The 20,685-nt window shown below is 43.9% G+C and overlaps 1 protein-coding gene across 7 annotated transcripts in view; it reads left to right on the forward strand.

Annotated features, from left to right (window-relative positions):
• The window catches only part of NRG1 (neuregulin 1), a 181,531-nt gene that overhangs the window by 44,913 nt on the left and 115,933 nt on the right, over positions 1-20,685 (forward strand). For 4 of the 7 annotated variants that reach the window (XM_075527518.1, XM_075527516.1, XM_075527517.1 and 1 more), the window contains exons 4-5: positions 2,061-2,111; positions 5,042-5,092. The exons of the other annotated variants lie outside the window; for them this stretch is intronic. In XM_075527518.1, the coding sequence (XP_075383633.1) occupies positions 2,061-2,111; positions 5,042-5,092 (102 nt within the window). The remainder of the gene's footprint in view (positions 1-2,060; positions 2,112-5,041; positions 5,093-20,685) is intronic. 7 annotated transcript variants of the gene reach the window in all.

Here is a 20,685-nt window from a genome sequence, read left to right on the forward strand (position 1 = left end):
CTACAAGCAGCCTCTTTTCTCTCTGCTTCTCGTGTTCAGATGGCTTGTCGCGTGGGTCCATGCTGGCCTTCTTGGGTGGAGTAAAATGCCTCTCTTACTGTTGTGTTGTACTGTCCTCAGTAAGCAATACACACAAATTTTGCGTCTTCCAAATGTTAGCATCCACTGCTAATGTTGCTAACATGAATGTTACTAGGGGGGCTTGGTAATGTATGACTTTGCCACGTGTCTTCCAAACGCATTTCTCAGCACGTTTCAGGTGTGGGAGGCTCTGGCTGTATTTTCCACTGGCATGGAAGCTTCCTGCGTTCATACTGACACAGCTGGGCTGGGGAGGTGGCAGTAAGAAATGCGCCATCGAGCTCAGCACGGGCACTAAATGGAACATGGTTTCTTTAACAGTGAAAGAAAAATTTGCTCCAGTTGTGCCAGATGCTGAGCTACGCAGCTGTCAGACCTGTTCTGTCTCCTTTTGTGACTAAGAAAGGTTAATTGCTCAGACAACCCAGCTGCACAACAGCAAAGTGCCTCCATACCCAAAAAACAGTCCTGAAAGCTGCCTGGCTACAGGCTACTGTGTTGCAAGACCTAGTGCAAAGGTTTTGACCTTAAAAATTTTACTTATGATACTCATTTCCATGCCACACATCACTAGCTATCAGGGAAATGCTATATAACATGTTCTCTCACATTAGTGAGATGAAACTGGGACATACTGCCCAAGCAAACAAGATACTTGCCAAAGAAAACTGGACCAAAATGGAAAAAATACAAAAGAAGAGCTAGCACGTAAGAAATTAAAATACAGGCTCAACATAAAGGTTTAATAGAGGGATGTCGAAGGGAAGACAGTTGAATTGAGTTTTTTCTCTGGTCAAGTTTCTGTGGACTCTGAAGACAGTAAGCAGGGGGCCACCTGATCTACAATCACAGAATAGAGTAAAAACATTCTTAAGTTGCCTTTTCCTAAATTTCTTATGAGGCTTTTTCTAAATTCTTTTTGTTCGGCCTACCAGAGGATTCTTGGTGTGCCTTGAGGATTCAAGGCAAGATTTCTTCCCTGGCATTGTGGCCCTTCTCCAGCTGTGGAGTTGAAACTTGTGCAGCTGTATTGAACTGCACCACTATACGGCCGAAAAGTGTTTTGAGAACTTGGAGAAGGCCAAGATTGTTGATGCATACAACTGAAGGGCAATTTGTTCACACCTAGGAAATTGCACACAGTTGTGGCTTGCAGGGTCAGCAGCGCATGGACAGATGGATGGTGTCACTGGAACAAGGTCTCTCTACAAGTCTGTGAAGCAGACTTTCTACTGCCTTCTAAGCAAAGGCTTTCTACTTTCTACTTTCACCCATCTGCATTCTGGAAGTCATTAGCAGGGATCTAAGCACAGCAGCATCATCCCCCATAGCCATCAGCCAGTTCAACAAGTGGGTGCAAGAAGTCCATGGCAGTATGTCACTAGCAATAGCGTATCTCTGTAGGACCAGTATGGAGGAGCAACTTTTCGCATCTCTTCAGCAAAGCAACTGATTTCCATCACAGAGCACCCAGCAGTCATCCCATGGGGGACTGGGTTTGCATGTGTGACTTAGAAGATTTCCCTGAAGTGGCAAGTGACATCGTTGCATGTACTTACCAGCAATTCAAGTGATATGAGCAGGAACAGGTCGTTGCAAAATTTCACTGCCTAGAAGCATACGGAGTGAATACTCACACTGACGCCTTCCAGAAGCAGAGCCATCTGCATGATTTCTCCTGTTGCCACTGATCAGTCATTCCCAGAGGAGAACGAGAGATTGAACAACTGCCTTCTTTCAGAAGAAACAGGGTTTTTTCTTCAGTCCTACTAGTAGACACCATCATTTTTCATTTTTTCCCAAAAGGAAACTTTTGCAAGTTGGTGTCTGATTGCAGCCTCTGCCCACTGAAGCAGAATTTAAGCTTGCTTCTTTGAGCACCTTTTTCCCCTTTACCTTGTCCATTCTCGGAGTTGAATGCTGTTAGAGGATCGTCTGACTCCACATTATAACTTCTTGTTGCCTCTTGTGTTTTCCAGAGAGCACCAGCAAGATACCAGTATCTACAGAAGGGACAAAAACTTCTTCACGTAAGTTGAATTAACAGAGTCTTTCTGCCTCTTTCTCTTTATTTCTCCTTGAAACTGCTTCTGCAGCTCTGAAACTGCTCCCTCTTAACAGAGAACAATTTGCTGGCATCCAGCACCTCAGCACCTGCATATCACCTTCAATAGTGGAGCTACGTCAGGGACTGAGAAATGAATGAAGAAGGGTTAAGCATACTTTTTAATACGCTGGAGCAGTATTGAGGATGCTAACTTGGGCTGCAGTTGTCAGCCTGCAGCAGACCAAGTGAAAAAGTATTTGAGTTGTTAGGAACTGTGTTTCAAAAAAGCACTTGTTGCTCCTGTTCCTGTAAAGCCTAGCAGCTGCATATGAATTTGCAGAGCATACAGACATATTGATGTTTCCTCCAGAAAGCCTGTTGCCTAGACTGCTCTGTTCCTCAGGGCTTACATACAATTCCTGACAGCTCTACGGGGTCTGTGAATGTGGACAGGTAAATCACTGTCAGTAGTTTAACCACTTTTGAAGCTGCCTTGGCATACTAGGAGCCTTCTCCAGATGGTTTCCGTTCAGGCTGGTGGAATTTTTCTTTCAGCATCCCGCCTGCCGTTACGGATTGCACGCCTCCAGAGTTACTCCTGGAACTGACCCCAGTGAGAAGTCACTTTCGTTATTTTAACTATTAGAACTACTTTATATATGGCCACAATACAAGCAGTTGTCTCTACTGCTGAGTTTGGCTGAGGGAGCTGTGGATAGGCGTGTGTAAGCCAAGCATCCCAAGGATTTACAAGATGCACATATCCTGCTTGGCAAAGAGGCTGGGGTCCTGCTGGCTTTTTTGAGAAAGCTATGTCTGGCAGAGACAGGTTTTAGTGTGAGATGACAGTGTTTGTAGGCTAGATCAAGGAAAACAGTGTGATTGCCAGATTTTGCATTTAGCATGCCTGCAGCCTTTCCTTTGATGCATCTGCGTGTGTGGCGACCTACTTCTGAAATCTTGGCACTGCTGCCTGACAGAAGAGCCATTGGATGTGCCCATATTCTTTCATGTTCTCAGTGGAGCCTGTCACTGGTGCTTCACTGGATATGTATGAGACCACATAGCTAATAGCAAGTGTCCTGTAACCATTGGAACCATTTTTGTTCAAAGGAGGTGACACGCTGGTCAGCAACTCTGCTGGGCTCGCCTTGCCTTCTCCCTTGTGCAGCAAGAATGCAGTCCCTGCACTTTGCTCCCTTCTTTCCCATGAACTGAATTTCTTGTTCTTGAGTGGTCTCTTTCCCTGCTTATGTCCCTTCCAGTGCCTGCTGTTACAGTACTGTTCTTCTCTTTACTGCTATTGTGCCACTGGAGAGGAGGAGGTTGGGATGTTCAAAAGGCCGGCTGCATTCCTGATGAATCGCTGCACTGGCAGATTTCATGCCAAGCAGCACATCGTGCTGTTGTCCTGAAGGAGAGCAGAAAGCAATACGTTCAGTGGCTGCTTGTTGAGGTCTTCTCGTGGAGCTCTGAGTAGGCCTTTGCTATGTGGCTGGAGCAGAGACCTGCTCAGTCCCAAACCCAGCCAGGTGCCATTTTTCCCACTGTTCTCACCCAGCCCTGGGTCCAGACCATGTCAGCTTTCTCTGCCACTACAGGAGTCTCCTGCTGACCAATAGCGTCTGGGGTTTTGGGCACTGCTGATTTTTTCCAGGCCTTGCAAATAAGTTACTAGTGTATTGCTTCTTTAACTGGAGGTAGGCTATTGTGAGATGCTGGTGTTTAAATCACCAGGAGCTAGGTCTCTTGAAGTATTGCTACAGTTACTCTTTGGTGATAGGAAGATTTACAGAGCCTCCTAGATTTTAAGTGTGGTTTTACTCTGCCTAAAAACTGACTCTATTAGGCGACAGATTCACCTTTTCTGCCTGACGTGACATGTTGTTAAATATTTCACTACAGAGCATGCTGTATGCCTGTCCTGCTCCCTAGGATGCACAGGCTGGTTGCTAGCCACCCTGTCTTCCTTCATCCCTCTCCACAGTGGCACATCACGTTGCCGCCTTAGGCAAAGTGCTCTCTCTGCAAACTCTTCCTTCCAGCTGATAGTACTCCTCAAGCACACTCTTGAATTCTTTCTTCATCCATGTAACTGTATGTTTTGCTGGGCTCTAAGACAGTGAAAACCCATGCAGCCACCCAAATGCATGCCTCTGGTTTGCTGTGTGCCTACAGCTCGGGAGGTTCAGCCCTAGCTTCAGGCTAGCTTGCTTCTTCCATTAGCTTTTCTGAGTGCTTCCTTTGTGTGATTTATGTTGAGGTCCATTTCCTTCAGCTGTCCTACAAGATTATTTGCCATCTTGAGAATGCTGCTTCTTTTTCATTTCTTTGTTACCACTTTGGGGCTGGTGCTATGTCCTGTTTTGGTCTGGAATGTGTCCTGCTCTCCCTTCCAGCTACAGCTCTCTGCAAGAGGTGGTGGCACCACCCATGAACCCTGCTCTCTTTCAAACCACAGAGGTCCTTAGCCATAGTTGTGATAGACCTAGAGGCCTGACTGTCCATTTGGAGTTATGTGAGAAGAAGATAAGAAGCTAGTGTTTCCTGGGTCAGCATGTGGAGCTTCAAGACCCACTGCTTTCCACTTTCTTCTGATGCTGTCAAAAACAGCTGAAAACTTTGCGCTCTCTTTGCCAGTTTTCTCCTGGCCTTCCCTCCCAGGACTTTGGAGCATTTTTGCTGTAATTGATTGTTCACAGTGTGCCTAGGACATGCTGTACTGACTTTGAAGTTCTTTGCTTTCTCGAGCTATCTCATTTTTCTTCTCTGCTTTGGTGGGTTTCTGATTACGGGAAAAAAAAAAAAAAAAAGAGAAAGCTCTACTGGGGGAAGATGCTCAGCCTCCTTCAGTATAACTATGTAGCTGTGGCTGTATTCTTACAAATTTGTTGTTACTTCTGTGTGTTGCAGAACCCATGCTTAGGATACAGGCTTCAACAGAAGGAACAAACACTTCCTCCTGTAAGTATATACAAGTTGTTTAAATTATTGCTGGCAAGACCCTCGGGTGCATTTCTCACTCCCTAGGTCAGAAAAAAATGTGCTTCTATCTAAACCTACAATAAGGGGCCAGGAGTGACTGAGCAGAATTCCTGCACTACAGATGCAGTTGTTATTTGTTACATATGTTATGAGTATAACTCTCGGAGCCATGTCCTTTGCAGATTGAGGGCTAAACACCTTCCTTCAGGAAGGTCAAAGTGCACGTTTGGGCAGGGCAAAGGAGGAGGAAACTGCTCCAGTGTTTCCTACCTGGAATTCCCTTCCCTGCCCTCCCCAGGCAATGTATGGCTTCAAATGCTGTCTCCTCTGCCCCCACAGCCCCTGGCCCTAGGGTAGCTGCAACTTCCTCAGGTCCAGCCATCCCCAGCTGCAGTGTAGTTCCCTTCATCCCCGTGCCAGCTGGTGCATGTTAGAGCTCCTCAGGGTCTTTGTGCTGTGCCCTGCTGCCCTTGGGAAGAGGATGAGGAAGTTGAGGACATCTTTTTGTGTGTCTTCCCTCAGCTGGGACAGAGCACCAGAAATGGTTCCCCTTCCTGGGGAAGGCAGGTTGTCTCTTTGCTCATCTTGGGAGCACACTGGGAGCTGTGGTGGTACCAGTGAGGAAGGTTACTCTTTTCTTCCTCTGTAGTGATGCTTCCCAGGGAAGTGTGTATTACAGCCATAATCCTGTGCACTTTCACCCTTGAGAACCATCGGGTAGAGCCTTCCAGCTCTTTACTAGACCCAGATCCGCCATCTACCCAGCCTGATTTTGAGCAGTGTGGAAGGACACTTCACACAAGCAAAGTCAGGAGGGTTGCGGGAGGTAGGGTATTGACCTTCTTCTAAAGCAGTAAGTATTGCTGGCTTCCAGGAACAGGATGGCAGATGAGATAGACCAGTGGTCCAATCCACCCCGCCAGTTCCAGTGTTGCTATAAAATATGGTGTGTGCTCCACAGCAAACTATACATAGATGCCCTTAACTCACATCTAATAGCTACTGTAACAGCACAAGGGGGAATGGTCAAAACCAAATCTCTGGACACAGTATTCTGAACATATTTCATAATTTATATGAGATAGAAAAGATTTATTTCTGTAGATTTTCTTCTCAGCTATTAGACTGATATTAGACAGTTTTTAGACTGACAGTTTTTAGTCTGACAGCTATTAGACTGTTTTAAGTGTGTGTTGAAGGAACTTTTGAAATCTGTTTAAAAAGACTGAAAAACTTTCTGCCAGCAAGGTGAGAAGACTTAATGTTTTTGGCCTTCTTTTTCCTCTGATGCATAGCAGCAGGGTAGGCAGGAATAATTCCTGGAGCAATTTAAAACAGTCATTTCTTTCTGATCTGTTCTCAGTTGCATCTATGTAAATCAGGAGTAGTACTATTCAAGTCACTAAAATAAGTAATGGAGAAGAGAGACCAGTATTGGATATTGCTGCCTATGCTGGGTAGGAAAGGTACTACAAAGCAGGAGGGAGCCAATCTTTATTGCTAACAGATGTGAATGTCTACTCACACTACAGAGCGATGAGGGAATTGAGTCCACGTACTTATTCTAAAGTTGCTTAGGGCTTTTCTTTTCTGAATTTCAGCGGGACATGTCCATTTCACACTTGCCACTGTCAATCTTGTAACAGCTACAGGAGATAAAATAAACTGTTTCCTTCCATTTCTCAGACAATAGCAGATGTTTCAGAGAACATGCCAGCACTGTCACTGTTGGCCAGACACTGGGAAAGACCTGAGAACAGCGGAGTGATTCAGTAGGCTCTCTCCCCCGGGCTTTCACAAGTGAACAGATATATGTCATGCATTGCTTTTCTGGAGTTCCAGTGACAGACAGATATTCAGAGAGCTAAAAGTTTAAAAAAATCCCATCTCTGTAAGACACTCTACAATGGACATCCCAAAACTGAAGGTCCCTCTACCCTTTTATGTGTGCATGTACCTACACTCCTCAAAATCCAGTCCATTTGGAGAGTGTGGGCCTCCATTCTTAATTAAAGGAGAAGAGAAAGATGGTGAGGTATTCCCAGTTTCACCTAAAAGGGCTGGTGAGCAGGTTGGGGGTCAGTAATCCAAGGGAGGGGGAGGAAATTTGTGCTTTTATGTCCTATTTCATAGTGTGAGACTTTGTGACACTGATTGCTAACAATGCCCCTGGCAGGTAGGAATGCTTCCCACCTTCTCTTCCACCCCAACCCTAGGATTGTTCCATATATATTTGTTTTGTACTGTGTAATATTGAAACCTAAGTTACAACTTTCATTTTCCTTGATGATGGAACTCTCTGTGATACGGTCTTTCCTGCTGAACGAAGTGAACAAACCAACAGCAATTGGAGCCCCGTGTGCTCTCACTACTAAGAACTGCAGAGGCCATTCTTAAGCACATCAGAACAACTTGGGGATGGAAGACGTTTTTCATCCCCTTGTTTCCAGGACTGCAGTGCTCTGAAACAAGTGCCCTATGACCCTATGACTTTCTTCTGCTCAGGAGTTGCAGTGGAAAAAGTAAATCTGAGACTTCACCCTAGTGCCTTGGTTTTATGGGTTCAGTCAACTATGTATTCAAAACTAGAGAATGAAAATGTGGTGGTCTTTTTACTTTTCTGGGACTTGTTAAAGGAATCTTGGCTTCTCACGCTGACAGGCAAAAATATCATACATATGGCAGTCTTCCTTTTCTTTAGAAAAGTGGTTCCAAAATTTGCATTCTTGTTTGTAAGTTACAACATACCTGGAAAGAAATTCAAAAGCAATCAGGTTTCCTTGGTTAAAATAATCATCACTGCACACAGCCTCCTGGTGGAGGTATTCGGCAGGAACGTTTGTATGGTGCAAGAGAGGAGAAGGGAAGTGGTGGGATACAGGCTGTTTACAGCGACCACAGCTCCTATGGGCAGATGGTAGATGTAGATGGTGCTCCATCTACAGCACAGTATGGGTGTACAGACCAGCAGCGATGCAGCACCTTAGCTTACTGTTTCTATGGACAGTAACAGTCCAGAAACCCGTGCTCTGAGGGCTAAACTGGATCAAAAGCTGAGCATTTGTAGCAGTAGGAAATGAAGAAGTTGGACAGAGCCTGTGGGAGTATATTTCAGACTCTTCATCACAGGCAGAAACATTTGCTTAGTTGCACCTTGTAACATTACCTTCATGCCCTTGTTTTATGTTGCCCGCTAAGGGCTGCTCCCTAAAATGTCTGTGGAGGCACTTCCTCCAGCAAAGAGCCAGGGCATACTGTGTACTCTGCGTGTTTCAGACCTGACTGTCTTCCACTGGGATTCTCAGTTCAGATTTGTCTGCTTGTGCAAGATGGTGAGCTAGCAACCGTGGCATTAGATGTGGTAGGAGCATATCCTCTGCAGCATGCATCCTCCTGTCCACTATCTAGCAGGTTGACGTGATGCCCAGCTGGAGGCAGGAGTATGGATGAAGACCAGGTAGGAGGCTGATCCCACCTTGCTTGTGGCTTCTTTTTCAGAAGAGTACAGAGCAAGTTTGTTTAGCTTTTGGCTGGAGGGAAAGACCCAGTGTTGGTCATCTGTCCCATGGATGACTTCAATCTCATTTTCCCACAGGCTTTCATGCTGGCCTCTGAAACCTGTGCAGAAATTTAAAAAAGAAAGATTAGTTGGAGAAGAAGTGTGTCAGTTTGGGCTGCTCATCTCTTCTCTCTAGAATTATTAACTTGCAAGCTCCAAGCCCAGCACAGCAAGGCACCTTCCTAACACTTCGTCTTCTCATGATGCAATAACAGATTCCAACCTTCATCTTAAATGGAGAGCAGATACAGCAGGTAGAAAGGAGGCATGCAAAGACTTTTTGCCTGTCACATTTTCTCAAGTACAATACTGAGCTGCTTTGACAAAAATGTTCTGTGCTGAGCAGTAAAACCTTCTATGACATGGTGTGAGGGTCATTGGTTTATAGAGTATTTTTAACAGGAACATTTTTGCATATACGAGGCAAGCAGCCTGGCCAGTAAATCATCTGTGTCCTAAAATCTTAACAAGCAAGTTAAGTTTCTGCTAGTTTCTGCTTTCCTTCATCTCCTAAAGTGAACCCAGTCCTCCTCCCCTGTATTTATTTATGTAGTACCTGACAGGAGACCACTTTCGAAAAACATGAATTTTGTCTAAGAATCATACAAACCTGAATCAGCCCTTCTGGAAGACAAAAAGCTTGGGCCCCCAATGATATAGGGTTTATGTGGCTGTTTCTTCTGCCTTCAGGATACTTATCCAAACTTCTGAAGACCTCCTGATTTTGTTGCTATTTCAAGCAACTGTTTAAAGGATCATCTTGATTTGTAACAAGTCCGTAGACCACGCAAGTTGTCCTGCTATCTGATGTTTGAAGTTTTGGTTAGATTTCTTTATTTTTTTAAGAGTGCTCGTGCACAGGTACCTACAAGAGTGTGCTTGTCTTTGATGTGTGGCCAAAACTTGTGGAATCAAGAAAAGGAAGATGAAGAGTGAAACTCCACTCTGTGGTCTTTCCTACTTTCTGAGGTCCATGTGAATTGCAGTTCTTTTAAGACACATTGTGACTTGGTGACCAGATGTCTTGCAGTGTAGCGGAATATAGTACATATGGAGTTTCTGCACTAATTCAGTTTACTCTGTTTTGTTTGGCTTAATTTTGTTCTGAGTTTGACAGATGTTAATTTCTAATATTCCCTCTACAACTGAGAGACAAAGAAGATGATAGTACGATGGACAATGCTTGCAGCACAGTGTAAGGATCAGAAAAAATCAGGGGACGCTTCCTAACCATTGAACATGTGTTTAACTTCTTTCATCTCAAAAAGGCTCCGCTGTTTTGTCATGAAGCCTAAATACACTGGTGGCAGGTCAGTGACTTCTGAAATGCAGCTATCTTTGGGTGAAAGAGCAGAATTGTTTTAGGAGAGTCTAGTAACAGGGCAGAGTCACTTGGGGCAGGATTGGAAGAAGAGAATACTGTAACCAATTGAGAAAGCGGAAGGAATTCCGGCAATTACTCAGGTTGCAGTTATGCTAGCACAGCAGGACTCCCAAATCCTGCTCTTGTAATAAGTTAGTCTGACATCTTCAACTGTCAGCATTTAACTCATCCATTCCACGGACCGAAAGGCTGCTTCTCCAGGAAAGCCATATACCTGATGCCTGGGTGGGACAGTGTGTCAGAGGAAAACACTATACCACCTCATGCATTTTGCTTTATTATTTCAGTGCTTTTATTTTTCTGAATAATTATCTCTGGAGAAAACACTTTGCTTTGTTCTAAGCAGTGAATGAGCAAGGGCAGGGTCAGATAACTAGCTCTTGTTTAATGTAAAATGAGTTTAAGCCTCCTGGTTAGTGAAATCCTACTGAAAGAGCAGAGATGAAAACATGTGTCGATCCCCTGTTAAAACCTAGCACAGTGTGCAGTATTTTCCAGTTTCTTTCTCCACAGTGAACACTAATCACAGTGGGCAATGCAGTGGTAATCTCAGTACCCTTATGATTTGATCTAGCGTGACAAATCCCGTTTCCTGTGTTTAAATTTCACAGATAGGGCAAACTCATGTGAATAGATAACATTTCCCAGACACAGCTTTCAACCTTTTGCATGATTCCCAGTCTAAGTCTGGTATGACATTGAAAGTCTGCTTCCAAACCACTTAATCTTGCAGGATTTTCTATAGTTGCACTCTTTGTCCCCCAGCCTTGCTCTGAAGGAGAGCTTGGGTTGGCACTGAGGACCTGAGCAGGGTTGGGCAGCTATAGTGGGAAGTTTGTACATGTCGAACTTCTGAGATAACACCACTAGTATAGAGTCAATTCTCTTCTGTGCTGGGCTTTCTTGGTTTTTTTTCCTTCAAGGAGGTCAGAGAGGTAAAAGGCAATGATGGGTATAAGCAGTATTAAAATTGGAAGAAGCTGACTTAACAGTCACAAAGGAATAAGTGCAACAGTTTATATAGCTCAAATACAGCTGCCAGCGTGGAAGGGTTTTAAGGACATTGGCTTTAGCTATCTGTATATTTGTGCATGTAAGAATAAATCTATAAGACTAGCACTTGCCTCAGCATTTGTATATGATGAGGCAATAGTGTTTTATGTATAAATACACATACATATATAGGTTTATAAAGTATATACGTGTAAGTGTGAAGGCAATGGTTTGGGTCTGTTTATTTCAGGCTGTGCTTTCCTGAGGTCATGGATTACACTGTGAAAAGCACTACCAAATGTGCGGCAGTCTACTCTGCTTGTATACATGTCACAAAAGCTTCTTAAAATGTTTCTGTTGCTTGTAATATTACTGAAAGAATTTCACAGGCCCACCTCCCGTTGCCTTTAACATGTTTTGGATCATCTCCTTCTCTCCAAGGTCCTAACAGAAACTCTTCCCATCATTCAGCAAAAGGGATCAGTAGTTAAACTTTTGTAAAAATTGAATGTGTCCTCATTAGTGGAGTGGGGGACACCTTCACAACAGGGTAGCTGGCCAAAAGCCCCGTCGTTAGTTGCTGCCTTAACTGGGTCTCAGAGATGGGAGACTGTGGGCTCCATCCCTAGCTTTCCTCAGGATCCCTGAGTATGTCAGGACCTCTGTTTCTGAGACCCTGTAAGTGGTATGGGAATTTGGCTTCAAGGGGCTGCTGGTAAGGCCTGATTTCTCTGAGGGTCTTCCAGAGGGTCTAATCATGGCAAAACCTTTCCTAACAGAGCATTAGTTTATGCCTTTCTGACTTCTTCTCCCCACTATGCTGAAATAACACGTACTATGTGCCCGAGACCAAAATCAGCATCTTCCTGATTTCCCAGCGTAGCCTACACTGTACTGGAAGACGTGAGCTTGTAGGAAAGGGATGTGTTGGTGGTCTGACCTTGGTGTTTTGGTCACTGTGTCTTCCATGGGAAGAAGTCCCTGGTGCTGTCACCATGACAAAAACAGGTGCTCAAGGACTCCTGTTCCCTGCTGGCTATACCCTTTCTGGGTAGTAATTATGAACATACTTTTCAGTATTGGATCAGCATTCTCAAAATCTTCTCTCTTGCATGTCATTTTTGAGGTATCAAGGTAGTTCATATTGAAAAAAGGTACATGACAAACAGTGATACTAGCTGGGCAGAGATCTGTGAACAACATGGAATACACGACCTTGACAGAAGCAGGCATCTATTTCAGGCACTCTGGTGAATCAAGATATGTCATTAACCATGCTGAAATCAAGAATGTCAGTGCTTTGTAGGAAAGCACAAAGCAGGCAAAGAACTCAGAGCGAGTGTGAAAAAAGGATACTCACAACAGACAAAAATGATGAATGTATGCATGGGTACAGAATAATATTTGTATTTTAATACAATAGGCAATTCCCAACTTACCCCTATAGCCCACTAATTCTGTTCATCTCCTTATATTCTACCTATTGTCCCAATATTACCTACCTACCCCCAAAGAGACTTTGCCCTGAGGCACCCTGTTGTGTTAACCCCAGGAGAGACTAGCAATGCAGAGTCCTTTGTGCTCCTCAGGAGGCCCTTCTGTCCTGAGAAAGACATGTTCGCAGCCCACTTTCTCGTTTTTGGAGGGGGAGTTGCTGTTGTTTCAGCTTTGGTGAGAAAGGTCCAACAAAGAGGAAAGTCCCAAAGGGAATTTGAGTTTCCAATTCTGAATTACCCCAGGGAGCGTGGAGGTTTGCTGGGCTCCCTTTGACAGAGAGGCACATACAGCTGGCTTTCTTAGATGGTGGATTTCTGGATTTCTTTCTATTCCACGTTCTCTCAGGGGAGGTCTTAGGCTGTATCGGCTGTAAACAGAGACACTCTGTGGCGTAGCAGGGCCCTGGTCCATGAAAGGTTGTTTCAAGTTCATGGTCTGGCAGTGGAAGTCTGTGACAAAGCAGAAACACAAAATGAATGAAATACAGAGAAGTCAAGAGACTGGGTCCAGTGCTTTGTTTTCATGCTGAGCTTCCAATTCAGGCATTTCTAGTCAACCACAAAAGGCAGATGCTGTTGTCTAGGGAGAAGGAACAAAGTTTCTTCGAGAGCAATAGGGGAAGGGAAGATACCCCTCCAAGTTATCTGCCCGGTCTCCTAGATTCTCTCTTGATAATTCCTGAGCAGGAATCCAGGGAGTCCCTACCACTTTAATAACTGGAAGTTCCTCAGCATTTGATTGGATCTGTTTCTAGAAGATGAGAGCAGAGGATAACACAGCAATAGATAAAATATTAACAGAAAAGTACACTGTTGTCTTCAGAATAACTTGTAAAGTGTATGGCTTTGAATAAGTTTCCATTGCTTAAGAATAACCCCTTGATAAATTACTTTTTACTTCTTAAAAAATGAAAACTGCGTGACAGAAGTTTATATTTCAAAAGCCACAGGCAGAGCACTGTATACATAAATGTGATCTTTTCATAGATGCATGGCTTTGAAAAGCCATCACTGTATCCCCTCATTAGCTTCTCCACAAACACAGTGGCACGCTATGGCTGAGACTCAATTTAGACTATAGCAGTTCCTACCAGGTAAATTAAAAGCAATACTCTTCTTTCATGTTCCTATTCTAGCAGTATTCTAACAGTGCAGTGGGAGCCAAGCTAAACCCTTGGGAAGAAATTATCATCCCATCCTTCATGTCCACATCTCTTCTAAATTGCCTTTTGGTAACCTCTCCTAATTGGATGCAAAGTGGGAAAGTTGTATCTCCTGTGACTTTCATTATCAAAATGTTCACGCAGGTTCCTAATGGTTTCCCTGTTCTTGACATTCTCCCTCTGTACAGACAGGAGAAGGAATTGCCGTAGTCACCGCAGTGGTTAGAGAGCAGCCTTTTACAGTATGATCTTCCTTCTAGGCATGCATCTTCCTAAATATTTAGCAGTAGTCAGCTAGTCAGTAATTTTGAGTTGCATCCACAGTAGCATGGAAATGCATGGCAAGGATCATGAAACACCCGCTCTGTTTTTTTGAAAAGAAAGCTATTCCCTAGAGCAATTGTCCTTTATGAATTGTGTCTGATGGATGTCAGTATTTTCTTTCAGTGAATATATATGTATATAAAGGCTCTTGCATTTCTTCACAAGATTTTCTTCTCCTGACTGCCCACCCTTCAGGCTAGTCATTTCAACTTCGTTAGGGATATACGGAGCTCATAGGCATTATTAGTAGTTTATATTAATCACAGTATCCAGCCATCAGATCTTTTGGCAAAATTATTCCAAATTTTGGCTTCTACAGGGATCTGCTTTTTACAAGGGAGGAAACTTTTCACAGTCCTCTGATTTCTAAACTGCATCAATCCTGTTGCAAGCTAAAATAGCATGGGGCATTTCTAATTTATGATGTATGATCATAAAGGCTAAACCTAGGGTGCTAAGCGGAGTGAGGCTGAGGGGTGAGCTGGAGTCCTAGAGCGGTGTTTGCACATTTCATCATTAACATGCCTTCTTGTGTCATTCTGGCTCATGTCAACTGCTGCTTTACAACACACCTAAGCACAATATGAAGGATTAAGTGCATCGAGGCCTTTCCCAGGAGGCAGTATGGGTACCACCCTACAAGCTTGGTTCCCTTCACTCTAAGCAGTCCTCCCACATCATCCCAACACACACTGCAACCCCCAAACACTCCCAGGTGCCTTTATACCATACCAGAGGGGATTAATCCTAAAGCCATACTCATGCCATAGAAATACTGCCTGGGTGGGCTAAGACACAGCCTTCCCACAGTTTACATACTGGGAACTGAAAAAAGCACACATGAAAATTATTTTTAACGAAGGGCAGAGCCACGGTGAAGTGGTGTGTGATGTAGATGTAGCCCAGCCAGGACACTTGTCCTTGGACTGAGAGCATGATTCGTCCCCTTTGCTCCTGGGCAGTGTAGGCACATCTGAGCGGTCAGGCTGCCTATCCCACCCCAGCCTTCCTGACCATGGTGTACTTGTGGGGCACAGAGCAGCTGGTGTTACACCACAGCCCTCCCGAGTTTAGCAGCAGCGGCCACTGCTCTTGAACAGAGATGAGAAAACACCTACTACACTCCAGTCTCAAGCCAACAGAGACAACTGTTTTTCCAGCCCTGAGCATTTGGCTTTTTTGTGTGTTCATTTCTTTCTGTTTTGTTTATTCAGCACAGAAAAGCTCCTTGCTCCAGAGCTATAAATGTTCAGAATTGATGTTGAGTCAGGATGGATTTTACTAGACACAGCTCTGCTGCCTGAAGCTTTTACAAACACCATGTGCCACTGAGCTTACCTTAAAGTTTAGCATTTATAAATGGGGAGGTAATAGCCCTTCAGAAGTTAATACCGTCATTATTTTTCTGAGGTTTGTAAAGTGGAATCTGAACTTTATTACTGATATTTTTCTGGTAATATTCACAATTATCCAAAACATGATTCGTAATAACACAGTCAAGCATCTGACAGGTATTTAGATGAGCTTTCCCAAATGTCAGCAGGTTTGCTGGGGACTATTACTGCAATGGTTAGTTTTTAAAATAAAAAGATAAGCCATACTCCAGGGAAGAAATATGAGGGCATTTTTCAATAATGTCTATTCTGCAGGCAGATATCTAGCTGTGAAAGCCATAGCTACCTACCTTGTAGAAAGCTACCCATTAGATCTACTGCTGCCAATTGTGGCACAAATTGTCAGTGGCAGAAGGTTTTTTCTAGTCTTCTCAAATTAGAAGTGAGCTAACCACATGTGATGCTTTTATTTGTTTGAAATGTCTGTGTTTTTATATATAGTAACTGAGGATGTTCTTTCAGTTGTAGCTAAAATTTTGTTGTATGCTTTTAAGCACTGGCGTCCAATGCCGTGGGGCATTAGTTCAACAGTTTAGTTATTGTTCTGAGAGAACAGTAGGTTTAAATGTCTGGTACTTTCGCCTGATTAAATGACATCGCCCTGCTTTTTTCCATTCTAAGAAAGTCCAAAACTGGCATTGATTATTTTGAATTCCTTAATATTTTATGTTATTTAAAGCAATGCAAACATGGAGTGATTCCACTGACTCCACAGGACACACAGTGAAATAGGATTGGAGTCTAATCTTGCACTGTACTTCTTATACTGTTAGTATGACTTTTATTATTTCCCTGGAACAGCTCTTTCCTTCCGTTTCCCGCTGGGGAAATCTTTGGCTTAAAACAAGCTGCAGGCTATGCGTAGTTCTTGAATATTTTAATGATCTACACAAAACCCATTAGCCGCCACAATGGCAACTAATACTTGACAGACAGTAGGATAACAGTTGTCTCAGAGTCTGTGAGAGACCAGGAGAATCTTAAACACTAATTTTGCAGGAAGGATGAAGAATTGCCTTGAGCAGCAATGCAGCTCATTCAAATGTGCGTCTGTCTGTCTGTCGTGATGCAAAACTGATGTTTCAGTTCTCTGGTGTAATGAGCTCTGAATCAGATGCCATCCCTGGTTACTAGGCAAGCTACATCTGCAGAGTAGATGCTTGTAACTCCTTTATATGTTTGTCACTTTGGAGGGAGGAAGAGGTTAAGATAGGTCCAGGGAAGGAATGCTGTGAATACGGATTCTGCTTTTTTTTTGGTAGACTAGTAGTCAAGCCAATGTAGCTGTTATCCCTAAGAGCGGCGGATCAATCCCAAGCTTCGTGGGAGGTAACACAAGTCTGAAATCCTCTCCAAGTGTGTTCAGCCAGCACAGTTGGGCTGTGCATCAGTGAAATGCCTTCCTGGAGGCAAGGGAGAGGAAATTAGGCATGGCTTAGGGACTGTTTACCTTAATGTGTCCAGTTGCATGTTTCTGTCAGATGCAGAGGATTCTCGGTGTCTTCCCCGCAATGTCTGTATCCTGCACCAAGTGTGTAAGTGACCTCTCATGTTGGCAGCAATGCTGTGAGTGAATTACACTTTAGAGGACAGGAGCTAAATGGCAGCACCTTACTAATTCTTCCAGCCAAATGGACACCTGGAGAGCTAATGTATTGTTGTACTTACTGCTTGAGTTATGCATAGAAAATACGCAGTAAAACTCCAGATAATTGGATGTGGATCGCATTTGCAATTATACGTTCGCTGGACAATATGCATGCATCAGAGACCTAATATTCACTCTGGCAAAAGAGCACAGTTATAGGCAGGCTGAACAACTGGAGCTTTTAAATTTAAATGTGCAAATGAATTTTATATACACAAGGGCGCTATTAGCAGATGGCCAGTAAGGAAGGCTGGGTACAGGGGAGGGATTCTTTCCTTTAAATTCAGTAAGAATCTGTTCCTCTGGATGATGTTTCATCCTGAGGAATAGCTTTTATTATCTGTAAATATCTTGTAAAATATGAGATTGCCATTCACAACAACCCAAAAGCAGCATGTATTGAAGTACTGGATGGAGAATTTTCTCTGGATGGAGAAAAAATAATCAAAAAGAGTGAGCCAAATATACTGACTATTATCAAATTTGCAGAACAATATGTGGAGGGGGTAGCTCTAGTCGAAAGACATTAGCTATAGTTGATGAATTGGCACAGGCTTGCTGAAAATTTTGAAACTTCCTTAAGGAAAAGAGAATTCTTAAAAAAGCTGTTTAAGAAGAAATGGGCATCAGCTAACTTTAGAATGGGAGGCAAGCGGAGAATCAGTAATCACTTGTTTAGACTTGCTGCTCTCAAGTTCATCTGCTGTATCCTAGTATTTAAAGGGGTGGTGGAGTGCAGGAAAGGCTAGTCTAAGCAGAAAGGAGAAGAGAGCATGTGTGTATGAGCTGGCATTTCTGCTGAGCCTTCGTCTCAACCAGATCTCACCACTCATTTCTTAAACCCTGCCATATTCTTGGCATCTCCCCTTTTGTTATCACAGGAAATTGTCAGCGTGACAAAGTACATTACAGCATTTATAAGAAACACTGACTAATAAGGGTCCAGTGAGTCTTTAAGGAGCTCTGCATACTTTTCTGATCTCTGAGGGCTGTTTCTTCCTCAGCCCTAGTCATGATCATGTCTTGGCCTTCAGTAGCTCTGCAGAAAATAGTCATTCCAATTAATTTTCAGCACAATCTCTGCACACAATACCACCTGTCAAAACTGAAGTATCACCGGCTCTTGAGCAAGAGTCCCAGCTGTCGGCCAGTCAAACTGACCACGTGTGAAGCAGTCATGCTGCTGTACCTGCTCTACCTGGCCAGGGAAGAAAGGGAAGCTGACCTGCTGGAAAACAGCGTTTGCTGCAGGGCAGGATTCCTGCCGCCAGCCCATGCTCACAGATGGTGGGGAAGCAGACCAGCCAGAGGCACACAACAGCAGGCAGGCTGGCCAGCCCCAGCGCCCGCTGAGCCCCGTGTCCTGTCTCAGGCAGCAGGCAGCAATCAGTGCCTCAGGGACTGGTGGGGGAAAGACACAACAGAAAGATGATGCCTCTGCTAAATGAGTTTCCTCCTAAGCCGTGACCATGAGAGGTAACTCAACCTTTCTGACTCCTATTTTTCCTCTCGTTAGATCTGCAGGGAGTCTTGTCTCTTCTGTAATCTTGTTTGGTTGTTGGCTCCAGCTCCCTCCTGCTCTCTCATAGCAACCACCACCCTGTTATGCCTTGGATCAGGTTCCTCACCGTAAGGCCACCAGCGCCCCGTGACTTCGGAAGGGGGCTTTTCCCACCTTATAGACTCAGGGCAGTCAGGGACGACATGATTAAACCTTAAGCCACTGAGTGGAGTGTAATCTTCTCTTGGTCTGCTGCCTCTCCTCATCACTTATCTACGGTGACTAGAAACAATCACAGCAGCAAGACACATAATCAAATATTGTGGCTGGAGTCACATGCCATTTCAGATACCTTGAATAGTGTCGCATATGGCTGATGTGGGAATACAGAGCACCGGAATATGTCAGTACTTTAATGATTACTGTCTCTAACTGTGGGCAAGGCCAAAAAGGGAGAGGAAGGTGCAAAACAGTCTTCATGGAAAACTGTGGACTTGTTACTTAGAAAATGTCATCCTTGCCCTCTTGTGATTAACGATTGACTTACACGCTAAAGCATGAGGCTTACTAGCCCTTGCATAAGAAACATTTGTTTTTGTTAGTGCAGCAAGGGAATGCATGTTCCTATTTTCCATGCAACTATCAAATCTTTTCTTAAAATTTCCTTAAGAACTTGACCTGAAGGGGGCCTAAGCAAATAAGTGTTCTCAATGGCAGATAAGATTTTTTTTTTTCCTTTTCTGTTCCCATGTGGAAAAAATAAATGTGTCTGTTCCCCGTACAGGAAAATCTAACCACAGAGGGCTATAAAATCACCTGGCAGGCTGGAGAGGCATAACTTGGCCTGCTCCACGCAGCCCACAGAGGTCCCTCTCTTAGCTCCAGAGATGGAGGGGAACATCCTGACTGGCAGAAGACACTCCCTTCACTACGCTGCTGATGTAAGATCATAAACTGGGAGACCTTGGGGGTCTCATTTTGCAGCCCATGTGAAGTGCTGAGAAGGATGCGTGTGTTAGTCTTTTCAAGACTTCTGACTGACCTTAAGACTGGCCACAGTTTGACCTGATTATGGTGTATTTGTCCCAGAGCAGATACAATTAATATGTATCACCCACAATTAATATGTGGGTGAACACACAAGGAAAACAATGTCTTCAGCAGGGAGCCAGCACAAAGCTTCTGTCACTGACACTCGCCTTTGCCCTGTTGTTTCACCCACTGTTATTAGAAATTCATCAAATATGTCTGGAGAATTTGCATGCTTAGCCTGCTTTGGAAAGAGGGGATTGTCTAGCTGTGAAAGGAGATTATGCAGCAATTTCCTCCTCAGCACAGCAAGGCAATGAATCTGACTCTTCATTACAGAGGAAGGATGAGTAAGAACGGTTGCATTTCCTGTGCAGCGAGAGCAACATGAGCCGTGCTCCAGGTTCCTTTGGGAATTTGCATGATCATGTCGATTTCAGACACAATGCATAATGTTACTACGAGAAAATGTAGATGTTCAAATAGGAATGCTTGTGGGGAAGGGGAGAGGGATCGATTCATTAAACGATGTGTTTGATCTCCGCTAGAAAGACAGCTGTACAAAAGACAGGCTCGAAGTTAGTTGCTTGAGTTTTATAACTCATGCATTAAGTACTGACAGCAGCAATGTATTTCTGAGATGACCGTAGTTTTTAATAGATATTCTCACGTTCTCTCACCACTTATGAATATATTTCCCTCCACTTATGAAAATATTTCGCTGTGTTTTTGTTAGGTGAGAGGCTGTAAAGAAGTCTTGCAGTTACTTTTATTTGCTAAATAAATGAAGGAGGGAGGTCCCACAAAGCATCTGCATCTCTCTGCTGTGTTTTCACACTCCTGCTCAGGGTGAACACAACGCGCTGCTGCTGGCCAGGCATCAAACACTCCCTTTCTGTTTCCCCGAGTCTCTAACAGATAGGTGATCCTGCTTACCTTTTTCTAAATCCTTTACTTGAGGGAGGTTGTACATCTGCAAATACAGAAATGTATCACAGGGACAACAATCACAAGGACACATTCTTGAATGCTCAAGAAAGACAGACAGTCCAGCAATTGGATGTTGGCAAGACACTGATCA

This window comes from Mycteria americana, chromosome Z (genome assembly GCF_035582795.1).
Source record: "Mycteria americana isolate JAX WOST 10 ecotype Jacksonville Zoo and Gardens chromosome Z, USCA_MyAme_1.0, whole genome shotgun sequence".
NCBI classification, from domain to species: domain Eukaryota; kingdom Metazoa; phylum Chordata; class Aves; order Ciconiiformes; family Ciconiidae; genus Mycteria; species Mycteria americana.